The sequence below is a fragment of the Anas acuta genome, chromosome 1 (assembly GCF_963932015.1).
Source record: "Anas acuta chromosome 1, bAnaAcu1.1, whole genome shotgun sequence".
Lineage (NCBI taxonomy): Eukaryota > Metazoa > Chordata > Aves > Anseriformes > Anatidae > Anas > Anas acuta.
Window position 1 is genome coordinate 123,104,540 of NC_088979.1, and position 22,202 is coordinate 123,126,741.

General features: G+C 51.1%; 2 protein-coding genes across 2 annotated transcripts; both read left to right on the forward strand.

The window, feature by feature from the left end:
• Positions 1 to 4,009: 4,009 nt before the first annotated feature.
• LOC137864923 (C-type natriuretic peptide-like) lies at positions 4,010 to 7,203 on the forward strand. The gene is made up of 3 exons (XM_068699551.1): positions 4,010 to 4,255; positions 5,877 to 6,173; positions 6,412 to 7,203. The coding sequence occupies exons 1-2, from the start codon at positions 4,157 to 4,159 to the stop codon at positions 6,153 to 6,155; spliced, it is 378 nt and encodes a 125-aa protein (XP_068555652.1). The 5' UTR covers positions 4,010 to 4,156; the 3' UTR covers positions 6,156 to 6,173; positions 6,412 to 7,203.
• Positions 7,204 to 8,341: 1,138 nt separating this feature from the next.
• GAPDH (glyceraldehyde-3-phosphate dehydrogenase) lies at positions 8,342 to 12,410 on the forward strand. The gene is made up of 12 exons (XM_068699480.1): positions 8,342 to 8,448; positions 8,801 to 8,854; positions 9,492 to 9,591; positions 9,909 to 10,015; positions 10,101 to 10,191; positions 10,362 to 10,477; positions 10,582 to 10,663; positions 10,834 to 10,985; positions 11,122 to 11,200; positions 11,462 to 11,545; positions 11,683 to 11,780; positions 12,114 to 12,410. Exons 2-12 carry the CDS (start codon positions 8,832 to 8,834, stop codon positions 12,181 to 12,183), a joined length of 1,002 nt encoding a protein of 333 aa, XP_068555581.1. The 5' UTR covers positions 8,342 to 8,448; positions 8,801 to 8,831; the 3' UTR covers positions 12,184 to 12,410.
• Positions 12,411 to 22,202: the final 9,792 nt, after the last annotated feature.

A 22,202-nucleotide genomic window follows, 5' to 3' on the forward strand; every position in this document is an offset into this window, starting at 1 on the left:
AAGCATTTCACCTCTTCCCTTCTGGAGATGCCATACTTGGTGCTCACATCAGGCCTGGCACTCCTTAGACTGTCATGTGAACAAGAAGTGCCTTAACTGAATGTTAATCATATAAACAGCCTTTAACCTCCTGTCTCACAGGCACATTGGCATTTGGCCCAGGGCTATAGTGCAAGTTATTTCCTCCTACCTGTCAGTTGCCTAGAAAGCAGATGTTTCTTAGGCTAGTGACTGGCTGGACAGGAATCAGACTGGTCCGCAGGTTCCTTCAGATCTTCCCCGTCCTTTCTCTGAGGACCTACCTCTTACTGCAGTCGTTGTCGTATCCTCAGTTTACCAGCAAACAGAGCCTGTTGCTCAGTTCTCCTCTGGTCTGGCTGTGTAAATAGTGACAAAAGACTGCAATAGTTTATTTTTTTGATCGCTGTGTAGAAGTAGTGGCAGAACGTGCACGGTTTTGCAGTGTCCTGGGAATGTTTTTTATGCCAATACCTGACTGGACACAGGGCACATTAGCAGTTTGTAGAAATAAGGGACCCATGGGGTGTCGTGTCAGCGTTATTAATGGAGATGGCTCCCGTGGACTACGTCCCCTGACTCACCAGAGGGATGGGATGTGCCCCCTTGCAGCTACTACTGTGTAATATTGCCAAATACCAATCCAACCCCTCACCCATCCAGCACGCCTGTACGGACAGGACAATTGCATGAACTACAAAGATCAGAAAGCTACAGCAATACTGTCCCACTCCCCCCACGTTAATATTCAGTGAAGACTACAAGAAACGGAGGCAGCAGCTCTGCATTCAACAGCAAATACAAGTCATGCGTACCGTACACAATGCTTCCACCACCACCCACAGCCCCTGTACGTCACTCACAGATGGGAACAAAAGAAAAAACAGCCTCTATGGATTCCTGCCTAAGCTCAAGGCATTACAAGTGTGCATAGTAAATCTTCTGTACCTACGAGAATGATATAATGTGTGGCAATACTTCATTGAGGGAAATCCCGGTGTGAATGGAGGTAGCAAGCTGGCCATAAATTCGTGTCTAAGTATTGGCTTACCTTCAGGCTACGCACTGCCCTTTTCCATTACAAGCAGATAAACTTCCTTCAGGAAAGCAACTCCCTAATACAGTGCAAAGGTTTGGCAGTCAGTGACTGGGCTGGCACAGCAGATCCTTGGCTGCTTTGCAGTCTGTCCTTTGCTCTTCTATGGGCACTGCACTCCCTGTCCAACTGAGAGTGGTATTTCAGCAAAAGGGAGTTTCTGTTGGTCCCTGTCTGCAGGTTGTTCAGGTGGAGCATTCCCCTCTCCTCACCAGCCTCTCCTGGCACTGGAGGAATCAGCAATTCTGTATCATGGACAAAAGAAGTCCTGTGGATGGAAGAGGTTTGAAAAATTACACAGAGACAGCTACCTTAAGCAGCCCGTCGCTGCCGTTCTGCTCACAAGCAGCTCTGCTTGTGGTTGCCATGATGACCATGAGTCGCTGCTGAAGGAGACAGCCTGTACTGCGTGTGGGATGAGTCAGTACCAACAGCAGTGGAGTCTGCGTTCCCTGAGGGGCTCCAGTGCATGGCGGCTCCAGACTTGTGCCCATCATGCTACTGGAACGACACAAATATTGTCCTTACTGCTGGAGCCCGCAGCAACCATCAGCCCTTTGTACCACCGCGGGCCAACGGGTGTTCCCAGAGCACTTCACCCAGTTCCTAGTCCTCCTGCTCTCTGTTTGCCCTGCTCCTTTCCCTTTGAGCGATTCTGTTTATAAAAGACTGATTGTGATTCAGCAGGAGACCTCGTTTCTGGTGGTCTTGCAAGCTCTAGAATCAGCGTCCCAGCATCAGAGGGGGAAGGGTTTTTACAGAAGAAACTTGTTAGCACCAGAGAGGAAAGAAGGACAATAACCTATTTGAGACAGAAAACTGGGGCAATCAGGGACTCATCGTCTGCCAGAGCCTTTTTGCTTCACAGTCATTGCCAGGACGTGACAGAGCAACTATTCAGTTACACTGCACTCCCAGCAAGGATCTGGGACAAAGCAGCTGCAGCTTCATTGCACCTGAGTCGAGGAGTACCTGCAATTCACCTAGGATTTGCAAATTTGCAAGAATTTGAAAAAAAAAAAAATTTAAATTTTCTACAGTTTCTTAAGTTTCTTGCTTGGTATGGGATAGCAGTGACTCCTTCCCTCCTGCCAGGCCCAGCTTTTGCTGGACCCAAGAAGGGGACCAGTCACTTGAGAGCTCAAAGCCCATCCATCCCTGCAGCGCTCAGTTTGCATGCAGCTGGGCTGGAATTTATAGCAATTGCAAACGCATTTCTGGCATTCTTCTTGCAGCATGGGAGCTACCACATTCAAGGGATGCCAGACCAAGCCACCACCACATTTTGTATCAAAACCAAAGCATCATTGTTGTTTTTTCTTACCTTTCACTCAGGAAACAGTTGACTCCTGGAATCTGTGCATTCAAACTGAGATTTTTCTGGCTGTGGCCATCTTGCAAGCAGCATGAACACTGACAGACTGACTCAGCTGCTTCAAGATGGTAGAATGTGAGCAGGTAGTAGAGGACAACATTTTCAGAGACATCTTTCACGTGGGATGAACGCATGTCTGCTTCACACCCTCCCTCCCCTTTTTCCCACCCCTCTGAAACTTTCACACATTTTCCCTGCTGCAATGGTGGAATCAATATACTTGGATATGCCCACACACGTCACCCTACCTGTGCAAAACCTCTCCTGCTTCTGGCTTCAGTGCTTCAGACTCAAGCCCCACACTCACTTTTCACAGGGTTGATGCAAAATGGTTCATAATACTGTCTGACTCCTTGGGCAGAGAAGAAAGGGACACACAAATCTGCATCTACAGGTGAAAAATGCTTGCAGAGAAGGGAGGGAAGGAAGGAGAAAAGTAAGGCAGGGCAAATAACTGAACTGTGACTTTTGCTACCTCTGCAAAAGACTCATTTTCTTATTTTCCTCTTTTTTTTTAAAAAAAAAAAAAAAGCAAATAAATAATAGACAGCAGAACACTGCCTGTCAAGTTTTGTCCCAACTGCTTTGTGCAAGGATACTGAAGAACGGTATTGAAGGTATTAAACTCACCTAGCACAACCACTACTGCTCCGGTACTGGGGTACAGTCCTCCCCTTTTCTCCCTCAACAAACTTTCCTGATTAGTTTCTGTCTTCACACCCAGGCTGACTTCTGCACTCTGGTCTCCAAACAGTGACCTCATTGCCTTGTTCAGCTGGTGAGAAACTACAGTAAAATGGGAGAGGTAAACAAAGGGGGGGAACTAATGGCCAGAAGATTTAGGAGGTAAGAGTCTGCTCCTCGGCGTCCCACTGCCATTGTGCGCCCGAGCTTGAGAAAGTGCAAGTCCAGCCTCGATGAGCTCTTTTCTGTGCTGGTTCCTCTGGAAACTCAGCCCAGCCCTCCAGATGGTGTACGTTGAATAATGACTCAGGACAACCAGCGTGCATGTTATGTTGTGTGCCCACATGTATTTAGACCCATGCCCCTGTCACTGCCACAGATCCCACAGAGTTAGTGCTGGAATTCACACATCCACCACAGCAAGGCTCTGTGTTCCCAGGCTAAATGGCTCATCAACATGCAAATATTAAAAACTAGAGCCCGTGTTGTCATGCAGCTGAATTTGTGACAATTCCTGTAGAGAGCAGTGTGACTATCACCAGATGAGCTGTAGTTCATGCTCGCACTGGTTAAAGAAATAACATTAACAGCACTCTAAGAGGAGAGTGTTCAGTACCACTGCACAATGCAATACCTTCAGTACCTTTCTTCAGGACGTGTCTTGAAGTCTCACCCTGCTTCTGACCCTAACAGATACCTCCAGGTCCTGGCCAGCAGCAGCTCCACTCACATTCGTCTTCCCAGACACTCAGTAAACACCTTTGTGTCTTTTTTCTTTAGAGGAAGGGGTCTTGCTGAGCTCACCCTGAAATATATCACCACGGACAAAAGGGCTGAAAGGTTAAGGAGCTCCGGGGGGGTAGTTCAGCAGAGAGCTGGGGGCCAGGCGCCTGCCAGAACCAAAGCTATAAAGGCAAGGAGGGGACAGGGATCACAGATGCTGCAGATCCTGCCTCACCTCCCACAGGCCCTGGGATAAGAAGATGCTGGGGCTGCAGTCGTGGCCTTGCTCGCTTTTCCTCCTCTTAGTTCTGCTCTCTGCCAGCGTTCAAGCTATGTCCTTACCAGGACAGAAGCTACAGGTAGGAGGGGCTGGGATGGAGCTGAGGGAGGTTTCAGGAGCAGCAGGGGCAATTTGGGGAGGTCGTGTTTGAACCTGGGATGAGTGGTGAGCCCAAATTCCAGCTTCCAAAGGGTGCTGTCTATTCTCTCTGCTCTTTCCCCTTCAGTCTAATAGCCTCAGCTCTAGGATGACTGTATCTTTATAACCCAGCTCCTTGGGGAGCACCAGCATTTCAAGGCAGAAAACAGACAAAAGTGTTTTAGTGCTCTTTGGTCTGTGGGAGGCTGACTGGGGGACTCCACACTGCCTGCAGAGGCTTTTAGCTGTAAAGAGACGAGTCCTATCTAGCTCAGCCCTGTGCCAGCAGCCAGCAGAAATCACAGCCACGTCCCTTGCATTAAGTGACAGGCAGGCATGCAGAGGGATCTGCGAGAAATCCTGTACGTGGTGGTTATCCATTATGCTCAGTGGCCTGGTTCTGACATTTCAGAAGGAAAATGCACCGTGTGATGTTGGGATTTTCACTCCTAAGCTCAGTCATACCCCACAGTAGGCCCTCTTTTAGTCCAAGAGGATGCTAGCAAGGCCTTCTTCATTTTGGTAAATCTTTTACCCTCTCCAGTTGCAGAAACAATACTTAGGGCTTTTGAATTTACCCAGCTTCTTTTTTTCCAACCCCTACCCTGTGCTCTGCCATGTTGTGTTCACATCATTCACCCTGTCCAATGAGGAAAACTGCAGGGAAGTAGTTAGGAGATGAACTAAAAACACGAGACCGATTCTGCTATGACTCACCATGGAGACGCTTTCACTCCCCGCTGAAGATGTCTGTGCCCGCTTCCATTAACTCACTGCGGAACAGAACGGAGCTAAATTGCAGAAAGGCAGCATCAGCCTTGGGTCAGCGAGCATCCACACGAGGAATAGATGTGGCACAGCTACTGCAGGCTGACCCCACGGGCAGGAATGCTGTGCCCCCTCAGGCCCAGCGTACCTCCCGACTCTTGTCTCCATACAGCCGGAGGCGGCTGGCAGTGACGGAGGCGTGTAATTGAATTAGCACATGCCCACCTGCACCGAAAACCTAGAGAATTTCCTAGCAGATGAGAAGCCTGCCTTCCTCATGCCTTCTTCCACGACACTGCCATGCCTGCCTCTCCCTTATTTTAGAACCAAGTATTTGGGTTAGGTCCCGCTTCCCCACCAGCCCTCTGGAAAATGCCACGAAACAGTCTGAGCACACAGCTCAGCACTGGGAAAAGGATCAAGGACGGAAGCTTTGGTTATCTTCAAGTGTGTGTGGGGGGAATCCTATTAACAACAGCAGGGCAAGGGATGCACGGAGAGGCACACCCACACCAGCTTCCTACCTGCTCTTCTGGGCAGCAAAATCATTTCAGACAGCGGGAGCTGCAGTTCCAGCCCTTCCCCTGGTGACCTTGGTCTGGATGCAATGTCACAGACAGGGTGCTTCGTGCACAGACACTGTTTTATGTCCTGTCTGAGTCCGGGGGAAGGTGTGGGGCTGTTGGTCAGTGGGTTTGGGGTGTAGGGCTTATCACCAGGATAGATAAGTGAGAAATGGGAGCACAGGCACCTCGCTGTCACCGCATCCCCTCCCTGTTTATCCGCCTTCCCAGATGCTCCTTTCCCAGCTGCTGCCCCTGGACTCCGAATCCACGCAGGCCGAAGAAGAGAACACAAAGGAGGAGGGATCCAGCTCGGGACCCCAGCTGCTCTCCTCCACGCTCCCGTTCCTCCCGTCTGGGGCCAGAGCTGCCCGCGCCCCGCTCTGGCGCAAGACCCTCACCAGTCGCAAGTGGGCACTCCCTGGAGACTGGGCCTGGAAGGCCGTGCCCAGGGGCTGCTTTGGGCTGAAACTGGACCGGATTGGGACCTTCAGTGGTTTGGGGTGTTAGGCCTGCAGGGACCTGGAGGTGAGCGGGCTGGCGGTGAGGGGTCAGCAAATGTAAGGGGAAACCTCAGGGCATGAATTACGAGGAGGGTGTGGAGTGAGGGGGGGAAAGCTGGCCCCAGGGTGGGTTGTGGGGCAAAATGAGCTGAGTGCTGGTGGGGTGAACGCAATGAGGGTGGACATGGCAGTGCTGTGTGGGGGACGTGGGGCACAGCCGCTGCCTGGCTGCTGGGCAGCTCACCGGCCATGCCTGTCCGCAGGTGGAGAAGGAGCCTGCGGAGGAGCAGCTCGGGACCAGAGGGAAGGAGCACGGCAAGGCAGCGGCTGCAGCCCTGAAGGCTGGGAGCGCAGAGGAGCCGCACGGCGCTCCTGCTGCCCGCTCCCCGCGCGTGAGGACTCGCTAATTAAACACAGCTAATTAACCCCCGTGTCCGGGCTCAGCGGCGCCCCGCGAGAGGATCCCCGCTCAGCCCTAAGGGTTGTGCTTTTTTTGAGGGGGGGGGACCACGGCACCTCCTCGCCCACCGGGAGGTGGCGGCAGAGCCCGCGGCACGGCCCCGGCCCCAGCCCCAGCCCCAGCCCCAGCCCCGGTGGCGGCGCGGCCCCCAGGCGCGGGGCCATTTTGGGCACCCGCCGCCATTCCGGGTGGGCCGGGCGGCACGCAGCGGGCCGGGGCCGGGGCCGGGGCTGCGGGGCCGCTGCCAGGAGGCTGAAATATCGATCGTGGGCCCCGCTCGGGGGCAACGGGGCCGCTGCGTTGGCTCATCCCGCCCGCACTCTGCCCCCCTGCGCGGGGAGCTGGGCTGCCCGAGTGTTTGCTGAGCAAACACGGCGCCTCCCGTGCCTGCTGGGGGTGCCCGGGCAGCTCCCCCCGACCCCGCGGCCGGCTGCTGTGCAAGGGGTGCAGAAGGGGGTGCAGGGGGGTCCCCCCCGCCGAGGGATCGCGCCCCTTGCAGCTATCCCGCAGCAGCTCTTCCCCCCTGGCCTTTAAGAAAAGGTCGTAACCTCGGCCGGGGCTAAACTTAGCCGCCTGCCCCTCGGTGCACCGGGAATAGCAGCTGTATAAGGAGAGTTGGGTTACGTACGAGATGTGTGACCCCTTGCTAGGCACCCCCCCCCCCCTACTCTTCCCTCGAGCGTAGCTGGAGTCCTGCTTGGCTGAGCCAATTCGGCCCTCCACATCTGCAAGCCAACATCCCATGCCTTCCCAAACCGTCTTCCTTGCCCCCCCATCTCCTCTCAGGCACCATATTCCAGGTGCCTGCTCCCTGGGCACCCCCCTCCCAAGGGATGGAGGCTTTCAAGCCTAGCATGGGTCTGTCCCACAGAGCCCCGGCTTGGGCTGCACCAGCCCTGTTGCTTCCCAGCGGCGCACGCCGAGCCAGCACGGCACAGCTTGGAGAGCCTCTCCAGCACGTGGGGTGCCAGTAGGGCCACGGTGGCTGTCACGCGGGGAGCACTCCCTTTTCACACACCCCAAACCCAGCCGGCCAGCAAAAGGCGGGCCAAGGTGGTGGCGGCACGCTGTGCCGTCAGCTCTCCCGGGGCGGTGGGCAGGATTTCCGCTGTCACGTCCCGCGGGTAGCAGCAGCAGCACCAGCGCCGCAGTTCCTCATTACCATGGTCCTCACGCCGTGTGCCGCGCTGCCTGCTGGGGAGGCAGCCGCATTCAGAGCATGGCCTGGCTAAAACCACGCAGGGGGGACAGAGAAAGGCTTGGGGGGCCCTCAGAGTGGGGGCTAGCAGCCATCCTCGCTCACGTTGCGATGGCAGGGAGCGGGCATGGAGACCTCGGTGCGGGAGGCTTGGGGGACCCACTGCTGCCATGTGCCCAAGCAGGGGGAGCGAAGCAGGCAGCAGCCCAGCACAGCACTCTCCTTTGTTGCCCATCTACCACGAGGTTTCCCCCCCATATACTGCGTGTGGGGAGCCCCCAGCTACCAGCCCCCTGTCCCTTTCCCTATCCCCACCACCACCACCACGAGGGGCTTTGTCCGCCCCGCCACACACACAGCTCCCCCCCCCCCATCACACCACACATGGCGTTGGAGACCCTGGCCCCATTCCTCCTCCCCCCATCGCTATTTTTTTTTTTTTTGGGGGGGGGGGGTCCCTTTGTTGCGGGGGCCGCCGGCTGGGCGCACGTAGCCCCGGCCCGGCCCCTGCGCTGCCATTCGGCGGCGGCCGAGCGGGGCGGAGCGGGGCGGGGGGGGCGCAGCCTCGGCGGCTATAAAGGGCGGCGGAGGGGCCCCCGGCCACCTCCTCACTGCGCGCCAGGCACCGAGCGGAGGCAGCCGGTAACGGGATGGGGCTGGGTTTGGGGGGGAGGGGGGCTGCCGGTTTTGGGGGGGGGGGGGGGGGTTGGGGAACGGGGTGGGGGAGGAGGCGGGGGGGGGGTGGCCACTGCAGCCCCGCTGGGGGATGGGGAGGAGGGTGAGGGGCTGTGGGGGGGGGCACAAAGGCACAAAATGGAGGCGGTGGGGAAGGGGGTGGGGAGGGAGGGGGTTGGGGGCGGGATCAGAACGGGCGGTGGGGGGGGAGTCGTTAATAGGGTGGGGGGGCGTTAATAGGGGTTGGGGGGGCGTTGAGGGGGCGGCGGATCGCGGGGTGCGGAGTCCCGAGGGCTGACGGCTGGTTTTGTCCCCGCAGGAACATCTCTCCCCCACCCCCCCGAGACAAGATGGTGAAAGTCGGAGTCAACGGGTGAGCGCCAGGGCCGGGCGCTGCGGCACCGGGAGGCGCCCGGCGGGGCGGGGATGTGCATGGAGGACAGAGGGGGGGTAGGGGGAGGAGGATGGGGCAAGGTCGGCTGAAGGACGCGGGGATGGGGTTTGGGGATGGGGTTTGGGGGGGATTGGGGGTGCTGCATGGGGACCCCTGCACCCCGGGTAACGGCCCTGCAGAGGGCGGGGTGCTGAGTCACTTCCCCGCAGGGACGTGGGGTGAGTCACCCAGGAAGGACCGGCGCTGTCGGCGCGGCCCCGTCTCCATTTTGGGGTCCCCCGCGCCCCAATGTGGGCTGTGGGGATGGTGGCTCCCCAGGGAAAGGTCGCCAGGTGGATCGTGTGTCGGCAGCGCCCCGGGAATGTGACCTTCTCCCACCCTGCTGAGGAGTAACCGGATCCCCCGGGGCTTTCAGTAAATTTAGCGCCTGACCTTTCTGGCGGGGTTGCTCCGGCTGGGGGTCGCTCTTAATTTTTAACCGTGGCTCCTTGGCCTTTGGACGCTGCTGTTGGACTCCCTCCTGCCCTTCCGGGCAGGGAGCGGTGGATGTTCTTCCATGCCCAGTCAGGCATGTTGCTCGCTGCTCCTCCTCATCTGCATCTCTTTTTCTCCCCAGATTTGGCCGTATTGGCCGCCTGGTCACCAGGGCTGCCATCCTGTCTGGCAAAGTCCAAGTGGTAGCCATCAATGATCCCTTCATTGATCTGAACTACATGGTGAGTTGCCTTGGAGTGCCCCCTCTGGGCACTGCGTGTGCCTTGCCTCTCCTGGAAATAGCACAATGGGGCAAGAGGCTCCCCTAGCTCTGTTCTAGCTGCTTCCCATGGCAACTACATGTCGGGCTGGAGGTGGATTAAGGGACAAACGAGACGTAGTAGTGTAGGCTAGGGAGATACGGCAGAGCCAAGTACAGAATCTCAGTTGGACAAGGTCACTGAGAAGGTGGAGAGCTGAGATTGTGGCATAGGCAGAGCAAGGGGTGGGGAGATTGCAGCCAGGATGTCTGACCTTCCTTCCCCGTTCTCCCTGCTAGGTTTACATGTTCAAATATGACTCTACTCATGGCCACTTCCGGGGCACTGTCAAGGCTGAGAATGGGAAACTTGTGATTAACGGGAATGCCATCACCATCTTCCAGGAGTAAGTATTTTTCTATGCATGCCTCTTCGGAGAATAAAAGAAATCAGTCTTGTAGAACAGCTCTCAAGATTTCATCTATTCTCAGGCGCGACCCCAGCAACATCAAGTGGGCAGATGCTGGTGCCGAATATGTTGTGGAGTCCACCGGTGTCTTCACCACCATGGAGAAGGCTGGTGTAAGTATGCCACTGTAGCGTGTGGAGAGATGGGATACTGTGATCCTTCCTGTGGGTCACATTGAGAACCCTGTGGGTTCTTCAGAATAGGGAGGAGACTGTCTGAGGAAGTGTCTTGCTGCTTAGTTGTGGGGCATTGCAGGTTATCTAATCACTTTCCCTTTTTCCAGGCTCACCTGAAGGGTGGTGCTAAGCGTGTCATCATCTCCGCCCCCTCAGCTGATGCTCCCATGTTCGTGATGGGTGTGAACCATGAGAAGTACGACAAGTCCCTGAAAATTGTCAGGTAAGGAGAAGGATGCTCCCTGGCCTGTGATTTTGACCAGCTGCTTGGGATCTCACCTCTCTAGATAATGTTGCCTCTGGCTGATATTTGCTTTTCTTCCTCAGCAATGCCTCTTGCACCACCAACTGCCTGGCGCCCTTGGCCAAGGTCATCCATGACAACTTCGGCATTGTGGAGGGTCTTATGGTAAGTCTGGAGCTTGCTGATCAGGAGAGAGCCCTACCCCCAGGCTCCTCATGTGTGGAGAAAAGCATCCGCCCTCCTTACCTCCCTTGGGATGGAGGGGAGGTGCCTGAGATGCTTTTTTTGGAACATCAGCAGTGTTCTCACTGTTGTGCTCTCTTCCTCCCCCGCAGACCACTGTCCATGCCATCACAGCCACACAGAAGACAGTGGATGGCCCCTCTGGGAAGCTGTGGAGGGATGGCAGAGGAGCTGCCCAGAACATTATCCCAGCCTCTACTGGGGCTGCTAAGGCTGTGGGAAAAGTCATCCCTGAGCTCAACGGGTGAGTGTTGGCCTTCCTTGGGTGTAAGGAGGAGGTGGCAGCCGGTGCTTGGCTGGCTCTGACCTGTTCCTAGCAGGACGGCGTGCCGGCAGAGGGATGCTGGGTGCCGTTCCCTGCTGACTCATGTCTCTTGCAGGAAGCTTACCGGAATGGCTTTCCGTGTGCCAACCCCCAACGTCTCTGTCGTGGACCTGACCTGCCGCCTGGAGAAACCAGTAAGTGTTCTGGACAAGGAGTAACAATCTGCAGGCTCGCTCCTGTATCCTCTAAAATTATTTTTACCTGCAATTACCCCTTGTGCATCCATCTCTTCCCTAGAAAAAAAACTGATTTTGGTGAAAAAAGCACCTGACACGCATGACTACTGCTGTACAGCTCCCAGTGTCTGGGCTGCTGTGGTGCTTTTACCTCCCTGCTCTGCTGATGTTTGTGTGAGCTGGGATCTGACAATCTTTCTTAACTTTGCCTCTTCTTAGGCCAAGTATGATGACATTAAGAGGGTAGTGAAGGCTGCTGCTGATGGGCCCCTGAAGGGCATCCTGGCATACACAGAGGACCAGGTAAATGGCTTCTATTCTCAGCGCCTGTGACTGGGGGTGCTTGTATTGCTTTGATGATACCAGCCTTGCTGGAATTCTGGTTCAGGCTGTTAGCTAATTGTGAGGTGATGGTGTTTGACCATATTCTCTCTGTTCAGGTTGTCTCCTGCGACTTCAACGGTGACAGCCATTCCTCCACCTTTGATGCGGGTGCTGGCATTGCACTGAACGACCATTTCGTCAAGCTAGTTTCCTGGTATGTATGCACCGCCTTGGGGTGGTGGGAAGGCTCCGAGGGGTAGGAGCTCAGCAGTTCTGTTGCTTGTCTGCTGTTCATAAGCACCAGCAGACAGTGCGTGGTGATACATGGGCACTTGCTGAGTTAGGGTGGCTCCAGCATTTCAAAGTCTCTGGAGTGAAATGGTTTCATGCCTGAAATGGCCGCAGCCTTCTTCCCGTAATGGAAGGTGGGGGGGATGTTGCCTACTTTGTAAGAAGTGCATGGGGAGTCTTTTGAGGCAGTTAAGTGCTCTGGGTGGAGGAGCATTAACATACAGGAACAGTCCTGACAGCATTTCTGTCTCTGCAGGTATGACAACGAGTATGGATACAGCAACCGTGTGGTGGACTTGATGGTCCACATGGCATCCAAGGAGTAAGCCAAGCATGCAGACCCCCTGCTGCCTAGGGAAGCAGGACCCTTTGTTGGAGCCCCTGCCCTTCACCACCGCTCAGCTCTGCATCCTGCAGTGAGAGGCCAGTTCTGTTCCCTTCTGTCTCCCCCACTCCTCCAACTTCTTCCTCCACCTGGGGGAGGTGGAGAGGCTGATAGAAACTGATCTGTTTGTGTACCACCTTACATCAATAAAAGCGTTCACCATCTGAAGTGCCTTGTCTGTCTTAGTGGGGAATCAGAAGGAATTCAGCAGCTGTTAGGCGCCTGCCAGCCCAGCACAACTGCTGGGCCAGCTCTAACAAGTGCTCTATAGTGTTCCGTGCCCAGTCCTAAGCTGACAGCATGTCAAGGCCATGAATCCAGGCAGCAGAGGTGGGGGGAATGCCAGCTGGTGGTTTGGACAGCTCTGGTCACGCATGGGCACGGAGCAGTCCTGGGAGACGTGATCTGTAAGGAACAGTGAGCGCCCAGCTTCACCGAGTGCGCGGCTCCTGCCTGGGGAGCTGCGGTATGCGGGCTGATGAGCTACCCATGCCTGTGGGGAGGGGTGGGACTTCTGCCCCCGAGCCAAAATAAGGTGTGGTGCAGGGCTGGGACTGCAAGAACGGCAAGGCTGTGGTAGAATGGAAAGCAGCTCTGCTTCTCCATCTCCCTTCCAGCTCTCTGGATTTGCTTGTCTGATGGGTGCATGCAGAATGGAGTGCTGAGAAATGACTTGGCTGCATTTGATTTGGCAAAATGGCACAGAAAGCAGTTTCTCTTCCCCCTTCTTCACTAGCAAAGTTACAAAGAGGATTTTTCATTCACTTTTACAGAGCTTAAAGTGAATCAAATTGCCCTGGGGGAGGCCTGTGGAGGTAGCTAGAATTAAGCACGGCCCTGACTTGCAGGAGCAGCAGTTGCAGGCAAGCTTGAGTACTAAATCTCTGCAAGTATCAGCCCCCTGCCAGGAGCTGCAGAACCTCTTCCTGGAAGCAGAGCAGGAGCTGAGCCTTCCCTGACCTCTGAGTGGTAGGGTAGATAAGCAGTGCACTGCCACCAAGGCTGTGACACTCCTTTCCTATTAAATTTACCGGGGCTGTGAGCTGTATCAGAGGGTGCGTGTTGCTGTCTGTGTGGGAGGCAGGGTTGGAACTGCTGTCTGGAGCCCAGCTGCTTTTAGAGCCTGATCCTGGAGCAAGGGTTTGGGCTGGAACAGCGTTTCCTGGAGCTGCTCATCTCCAGTGGTATAGCTGTGTGAAAACTAAATGTTTACTGGACTGGGGGCAATGACTCCAATTTGCTTTGCTTAGGGAAAATAGACCAAAGGCAGGTTATTCAACCTTACAGTACGAACCGGGGCTCTGAGCAGCTTGTTAGCTTTGGGACAGCAGCAATACCTGACTTACCCTGTAAACAGCCCTGCTGGAGCTTTAGGTAGCTCTGGAGATAAATTTCAGCTGCCAGATGGTTTTCGGTTGTGCTGGGGCTCACCAGAGGCAGCCTGCCTGTGTTGGAGGGTTTCTGCCATGGAGTGGGTTAGCCCGTGGCCCTGTCAGGCTTCCAAGCATGCCCTGCGTGGGTCCCATCCTGTCTGAAATTGCTGTGCTTGGGTGCTTTGAATGGCTGGCCTGTGTGCTACTGCTGCATACTTGTGTGTGTGCCAGCGGGCTCCTTTGATGACATGGAAATGCTGGAAGGCAAACACCTTGAGGGGGAGTTGCCAATTTTTTCCATGTAAAACAAAGATATTAAGGTATTTTTGAACTGAATAGCCTGGTTGTAAGGTAGTTTTTCATCTAAGATGTCTTGAGAAAGGTAAGGCTGCCTGAAAAACTCACCTAGAGCAGAGATCTCGTTATTTATCAAGAAAGAGTCCTATCAAATTACTGTGGGAGCGAGAGCAAATTAATACCACCTGGGAGGTGGGGTAGAGTAGGGAGTGGAGGAAGAGTACCCATTGTTCTGAGGAACAGCAATTGCTGTGTACGTTTCGGATAGAAAGTTTCGTTCTGTTTTCATTAAAATGCTATTTCAACCTGTTTATAATCTTCCTTGAAGAATGATACAGGCAGCTAGGGGGAGCAAGCTGGGAACCACAGAATTTAAAACACGGGTGCTCTTGTATGGAAATAGTGAGAAACAGCTTGACAAATAAAGCTGTGCAGCCCTTAGACCGCCTGGAGGGCTCAGTTTCCTGAATCATCCTACAAGCTCCCTAGCTCCTTCCTCCAAATCTGCATTTTACATCCGGACACCGTGCCTGCAGATGGCACCACAGCAAGGCCCCTCCGGACAGATGGAAAATCTAGCTCAGTGTCTAGCCACCACCGGTGCCACACTGTCCAGCAAACTGTGTTTTTTACCGTTGTAAAAAATGGATTAAATACATATATGTATATTGCCAATTTGAAAGATTGCCACTGGGATAAAGAAGGAAGCTCTGCTGCTGCGGCTGACTCTTATGCTGCAAAAGAGTTTCTGACTATGCAGAGGAGCTCTAGGTTTGCTCATAAAACCGTTTGAAGGAAAACCCATAGAAACGATTGCTCAGGGGAGTCAGGCTCTTGGACTGCCATAAAGAGGTTCTTGCTCAGCAAAGGAGCTAGAAGCAATCATGCCACTCTGCCAGGACAAACCGGCTCCAAGAACAGCTACGGTTAGCCAGAAACCACGCTGGTCTATGAACTTCTGGGAGGGAGAGATACCTGCGAGACGGGTTCAGTCTTCTGCAGTGTTGTGCTGACACAAAGCACGCCAGCCGACCCAAGGGATATCTCCAGCAGCCAATCATTTCTAGGGGTGGTCAACTGCAAATTATTTTTTTTTTGGTCTTTTTTTAAGACAGAGGAAATTCAAATGAAGGTGCGGTATGGTAATTAGCAGTGCTGTTAGAGGAAAATGCCCTTTTATGGCAATTTTAAATGTTAAAATAATTTAATGCATTGCTGGCGTTTGCACACACTATCACACACGCATCACTCCCCAAGAAATGGCTGGAGTAGTCCTCAAACCACCTTCTGAAGATGTCAGCAGGAAAATTCAGCCTTAAGCAAAATGTTGTGTAGTGAAAAGCATCTTGAGCAGTTGTGGAAACTAATTCATGCTATGCAAATAGCACAACAAAATGGCAACTGCATTAAGCACAGTTAAAAAAAAAAAATAAAAAAAAGCTTTGGCCACTCAAACTATGTCCACTTCTCAAGTAAACTAGTGGCTGATCAAATCAATAAAAAAGATCTGTGCAAGGAAGATACAGGTCTCGGATAGAAAAGACTATGAGGCAACGCACGTATTGGACATTGGTACGAGACAAACACCTTAAATGACAGCGTTCCAAACTCTTCTTTGTAACAGATGCCATTCACAAAGCACAGGTTCACAGCTTAGTCGTGGTACACAAACAGTGCTGTGTGCACAGTCACTCACAAAAAGCAGGCGTTTCACCAAAAACAAGCTGCCTACATTTTGGCAATCTTATTTATATACACTGCAAAACCAAATAATTTGTTGCTTACTCTTGTGAGCTGAACATAATTTCTTACTACGGCACAGCTAACTTACCTCCATGTATTATCTTACTATAGCAGTGGCATCTTATCTTCTCGAGGGAATTATTTTCAATTAAATGTACATCTCCTAGAAGAAACAATAGTAATGTGTTATACTTTACTGCATAAGATTCGAAGAGACAGCCTTCAAAGAGCAGTAGCTGTAGTCAAATGAAAACAGAAGAAAAACTCATAAATAATAGCAAATTAAATTTAAAAGAGCCTAAAAAGGGCAGGTTTTAAGGAAAATATGTGACAAATAAAAAAGGTAGTATTAAAACCTTTTTCAAATGCATCTCAGACACAGGAAAGTTGCCAAAGAGCTGTAAGATGGAATGGGAGCATTTAGGGAAGGCCACTGTAGAAAAGTACAAGCGATGTTGTTGCCATCAGTAGGGGTATTCCCAGATTTTTCCCTCAGCAGAGGTGAGACAAAAACACCATTGCCAACTGAACTGTCAGGACTTGAGAATATCTCCATGATATGGAGCAGCAACCTGTCAGTATCAAGTGAAAATCTCAGATGGTTTGGGGCATGAAACAGCTCAACAGTTAACTAAGCTGCAATTCATTATGCACACCAGACCTGACACCAAAGGATTAGAAATTTACAGATGTGATGGCAGATTTTTAGAAAAGCTCACCAAAGAGTCCAGAAAGTAGAGAGAAGTATCAGTTTTACCTCTGTATAAGACAATTCAGCTGAAGCCCAGCATGGTCAGCACCTGGTTGACAGTGAAGCAGTGGGGTAGGCTCCGTGTTGCTTTCATTACAATAAACTATGCCTCCAAGGTCTGTTTGCACCCTTGGATGCATTTGTCAATGTGATTGCTAGTAAGAGGAACTCACGTGTTGAAGAGCAAGTGGATTTAGAAAGGACAAGAGTGGCCAAACCTTTTAAAGGTAGTTTGTAATCTCCAGCTTTTTGGTTACCCTAAGGGCACACTGATGTTTCACTGAATGCATATGGCCTCCAGTCTCCCCAGCTCCTCATAGTCCTTGTATGCCTTTCTCAGCCTGATTAAACAGCCATATAGTTCATCAGATCATCCTTGTGGGCAAAAACTGTCATTTACCCTTTTTTGAGGAGCTAAAGAGACTAAACTTTTCACTCTCAGAGCATTTTTCTCCAGCCTGGAATCAGAGTTAGGCCTCTTTGCTCCAACTACTACAAAAGGTGATAGTAACCTGGACAAAACACACCAATGCCAAACAAGAATAAAAGATGTTTAAAGACAGCTGGCTGAGAACTCACATCAGGCTGCTGCTGCCTCAGTCTTTCCAGAGCTCCTGTTGTCCCAGGTATGGTCAAACACTATTATTCCTCGCTCTTAGATTTATCCATGCATAGCTTACATATTAGCTATATATGTATGGTAACAGAGCCTGTTTTTAGCCCTGTTTAAAAACTTAAATTATGAAATTTTTCAATTTTGTTTGAGGCTTTTACCCCTTTTGAGACTCTTGGGATATCATCTCTATGTATCAAAAATGGTAGCAGATTTGTCAATCAACTTCTTCTCCCTCCATGTCCGTGCAGACTTCTTCCATTGTTTCCTGATTTTTACCTTCCTCCCCACTGGTTTCTCATCGGTTTCCATATGCGGGCTGCCAGGCTCACCACTTAGGTAATTTGTTCACCCATCTGCCCAATCATTTTTAAATGGGTCTTCCCCACTTCATTTAAGAATTGACATCAACAAACCATGAATTTCAGCAGCCAGCACTTTTTCATCACCAACGAGATTAGGGCGCTTTCTAAAATGATGTTTGCAGGAAAGCAGCTGCAACAACACTATGCTTTTTTTTTTCCAGGGTCACTCACTCCATCTCCCTCAAGCAGCCTCAGGCATTGTGTAGTGGCTTGTTCACACCACAGCACCCCATGCATTTCTCCCCATCAGAGCACTCTACGTCACCTGTACCTGGAAAAATGAAAGTGTTCATCCTGAGAAGATCCTGTCAAGAATTACTAATGGCTTGGAAGGTGCTTCATTCCCTTATGACCACGTTCTGCTCTTTACAAATATAGAACAGGCATATCTGATGAGTACTTCCTTTTTTTTTTCTTAATTTAGGACTTTTTTTTTTTTTTTAAATCCCCATCAAGAAAAAGGCTTATATTACTGCAAGGATTGATTTTCCTTTAAATATAACTAGAACAATGTGTTAGCATCCCTAGATATCCGCCTATAGGTATTTATTCTTGAGGTCATCAGCCACTCATATAACTTTTTTTTATACATCTCAATTATTTTGTCATCCCTGTATTTTTCTTCCTCCACACACAGTCACTGCAGTTGTTACAATGTTTATTTTATTTTTATTAATTGAGGTAATTTTTTTTATTACTTTTATTAATTATTTTCAAGTACTACTATCACATGGGCACTTAGTCATGGAATTGTTTTACTGAAAGCTATCTTCTCATGCATACTAAATCACAGATTTTCAGATAACTGAAAAAAAAACAACCTCTCATCTTCCCAAGGATCTTCCACTTAAGTCACAGTTTCCTGATACTTCTCCTAAATAATTCCACTGTAAGAAAAGGCTATATAATACCGCACAGTTCTCTGTTGTGATATTTTTGTCCTGGGTGATATCTTGATTTGTTTCTCACTCAATTCCTTGTCTTTAGGCAACCACCAATTCTAACTCAATCTTCATCTGTCATAAGGGCATGTAAAATCATTGCCTTAATTGGGCATGCCATTATATGAACTTGCTGAGAAGCTCCCCATGGCATAGCATATTCTTTAGTATTCCCATCCAAAGTCTCCCATGACAACATAATTTTCCTTTTCACTTGAAGCAGAGAGGTACTTAAGAAATAAATCACTGTGTTTTGTTTGGTGACTGAGGATTATACAAAAGACCTTCCAATGCCTTAATGAACGTGTGTGTCAGATCATAGTGTTTTTACTGTTGGCTCTAGAGGGAATGTGGTTTTTAGCACAGCTTGCACCTGCAATTCATGATTGCCCTTCCCTACTCCACCTTTACCAGTGGGTTAGACTGGTGAGCTGGGAGTTCTGTAATGTGATGTTGAACTTAAAAAATGTCAGTTAATCACATTTCTTCCTGTCCTGAGACCTCTTACTTCCTCTTGCATGTTGCCCAGATGCACTGTCTTCTGCGGAAGCTTAAATTGTTGCCTCTTCCCATGTGTCGTAATATTGATTCAACTTGATTGTGACATCTTTTAGCAGCTGCTTGAACCCCTTTTCCATAGCATTACCTTAGTATCTTCCTGGCTATTGTAGCTGCTTCCCAAGCTACGAAATCTACACCCTTTCTGTCAGGGGGCCTATAGCATCCTCTCCTTGCTCATGTCCGAAGCAAAAATGACCCAATCATTTAACAAATTCACATCTAAAACAGTTCTCATACTCTCATAATTCTTTTGGAAGATTTTCAATGGTGACTGAACTTCCCTTAAGCTGCCTGTAGCCCATCCAGTCCTCCTTGCTGCCTTACCAATTGTTCCCAGCATTAATCACCACCAGCAGGGGCTTGTCAGATGATTTCATGAGCCTGCCCATGCATCATAAGATGAATCCCCAAGGAGACAGCACTCCACTGTGTTCTGAGTTAATTCTGACCTCTCCTCATATAGAAGTGGAGCTCTTCGTGTAGAAAGCCTCAGGAAGAGTCTGCGCCACCCTTTTGGATGCTCTTAGGATCACTCGACTGCAGCTGGAATCGACAGAGCTGCTGACACAGCCAAGGCTCTGGTGGGGGTTTATCATCTGGCCTAGCTCCACCTTGGCTGCCTCACAGCAGGACTTCAAACAAGGCCTGCCATCTATTCTCAGCTCTTCTGCAGAGCTGGCAGGCAGATCTCTCCTTAGAAGATCACCACCGCCACCTAAACATAGAAAGAGTTTTGCAGCAGAGGTATGAGGCTCAGGAAAGCCAATCTCCTAGCTTGAATGTAGAAGCGAGAGCAAGTTTTTATGTAGCTTTGCTCCTGCCCTCCTAGCTTAGCACAAGAACGAGATAAATAGAACACTACACAGGTTACCAGGGAATGAAAAGCTGCTCCAGTGAAGGCTGTCAGCACCACATTTAGGTCCATTAAAGGGATCCTAGAACCGGGAAAAGCTATCTCACACAAAGCTGACACATGGGGCAGGGACAGAGCCTCCAGCAGAAGGTTGCTGGGTGGAAAGCACCACCAGGCAGCTGAACAGACAGACAAGAGGCTTTTTCAGTTCTGAGGTATGATCTAAGATCGATGGGACCCAGGAATGAGCAAAGGGAGGGAGAGGGCTCAGACCTGCTTAACAGAAGGAAAAATTACCTGGGCTGTCTAGTGGTTGGGTGACCAAACCCTTCCTAAAGCCTGGAAGAACATCCCCCATCCCCGTGATGAGGTGCAAGGAGGGTGATGCTCCCTGACCTCTCTGTGGGGAAATCTGGTAGTCTTCATGAAGGAACTCAGTGGGCCTATTTTGGCAGCCAGTGTCTTTGGTACGAAAATTCACCTTTCACATGAAAGAGGGATGAGGAAGGAGAGGCCACTCTGCCTGCCACTGGATCAGAAAGGCAATCAGCAGGGAGACAGGGCTTAGTCCTGCCTTACAGCAAAATGCCTGGCATTGTTTGTTGAAGTGCCTCGCCAAGAGGCTGATCTCAGCACAGCAAGCACAGAGCACAGCAGCCAGGGCAGAGAACTGTGTCCCTCCCTCCAGCTCAAAGGCTGGCAGGCTCCCCTGGTGCCTTATGGAAGCAGGATGCTGACCAAGTGGATATGTCCCAGCTCTTGCATCGAGGGATGATTTTCATGCCACTCCCACTGCTGTTAAATACTTGCACCTGTCCTCACCAACAATCCAAATGTTGGAGAGGGAGAAGCCATAGCAAACACTAGCACGTTCCCAGGCTGCCACAGTGATTCTGCACCAACACAGACTTCCACAGTGTGGGGAAGCTGAACCAGCCTTCCTAAATACTCAGTGGGAGGGCTCCAACACCAATCCAGAGACACAATTGTAAAACCATGGTCTTTGACAGATGGTCATGTAGATGACCAGACAGCAGTCACATCTGAAGGGTCCTGAGATGGATGCTGGCAGGACTGGCCCAGATGCATCCTTCCACGCGACCCCATTCAGTAAGACACATCCGTGCTTGGACTGCACTTGGGCAATAAATGTTCACATTAATACGTGGATGCTGAGATAGGACTTCATCCTCTGCATGCCAAGGTCCACTCTGGTACACTAGGGAGTAGATCAGGCTCAGCTGCAACATGTTCCCAGGTGAGCAGGGTCAGCTGGACAGTGTGACTGACCTGCTCCTCCAACATTCATTTCATCCACTCATCTGCTGGGTCCAGGATAGGAAAAGGCCCCCTCCATCCAGTGACAAGCTGCCCCTGCAACCAAGATTTTGAGAAAGCTTAGGCCAAACAAAGATTTTGAATGGGTTGTGGTCTGCGGATAAACGAGACTCATGATTATTCCCTGTCAGATGACTACAGGTGTCCACAAAGACTAAGCAGCTAAGACCTGGATCTCCCCTAGACAATTTCTTCTGATACTGCTTCTTGTCAGTGCTGCAGCGAGGTGTCCTGGAAGAGGGGTGAGGCTGGGGCATCAAGAAGCAACACAGTGCTGAACAGTTCCTAGATACCACAGTTCCAGAGAAAGCATGCTAGCATTCCCCAAGAGGAACAGAGAGGAGCCTAGAGTAGGGTTATATAAATGGAAGATCCACATCTCCTCGTATCCAGCATCAAAGATGTGGAGTCACTACTGAAGGATAGGCAGATGCAGGGGAGATTGTCCAACCACCACCGGAGGCTTTGGGCTGTGCTTCCCATGCTGAGAAGTCACAGAGGGAAAGGATCAGCGTTGCATGTCCTGCCAGCGAGATCTTTCATACTGGTGAGGATCAGAACCTGTGACCAGCAATGCAGTTCACCAAAGGACATAATCTTGCAGAAACGTGATGCAGACATCTCAGTTTCACTGCAAATGAGATTCTGACAAGTAGTGTGGGACTGGAATACCCATGCGTCCTGGTGCACGGGTGTCTGACAGCACCAGGTGCTCATCTGGGCAATGATTTCTAGAGGCAGAGATGTTGGTCCTTCTACTCTTCATGCCTGAAATCTCTCAGCATACATTCTTTGGAGTAGTGGATTTCTTAAGCAGCACAGACAGATCAGAGGCCAAGATATGCATGCCATGGATTACACACGGGGAGAGACAGACTTTGCCAGCTAGTCATAGAGATCTCCACATCAGAGAGAGAGCAGAAAATGCTGCAAGGAAATATATAGGAAAGGGGATTTGCATGAACCACAAGAGCCTTCGGGCAGGACAGAAAGCGATCTTTGAGCTACTGTGTGTGAGGCATCATCACTCAAAAGAAAAACCACGGATTAAAGTATTTGGTCTGTTTTCAGTTCTTTTAGGAAGAAAAGATAAAAGGCAAGAGGAAAAGAAATGGAAAGAACCAG

What these genes read in the sequence shown, in the direction of transcription:
- LOC137864923 (XM_068699551.1), top strand. Translation starts at nt 4,157, where the DNA reads ATGCTGGGGCTGCAGTCGTGGCCTTGCTCGCTTTTCCTCCTCTTAGTT. An exon ending in TACCAGGACAGAAGCTACAG is followed by an intron (nt 4,256 to 5,876) that starts GTAGGAGGGGCT and finishes CCGCCTTCCCAG; the next exon opens with ATGCTCCTTTCCCAGCTGCT.
- GAPDH (XM_068699480.1), top strand. Translation starts at nt 8,832, where the DNA reads ATGGTGAAAGTCGGAGTCAACGG. An exon ending in GTGAAAGTCGGAGTCAACGG is followed by an intron (nt 8,855 to 9,491) that starts GTGAGCGCCAGG and finishes TTTTCTCCCCAG; the next exon opens with ATTTGGCCGTATTGGCCGCC. An exon ending in TTCGTCAAGCTAGTTTCCTG is followed by an intron (nt 11,781 to 12,113) that starts GTATGTATGCAC and finishes CTGTCTCTGCAG; the next exon opens with GTATGACAACGAGTATGGAT.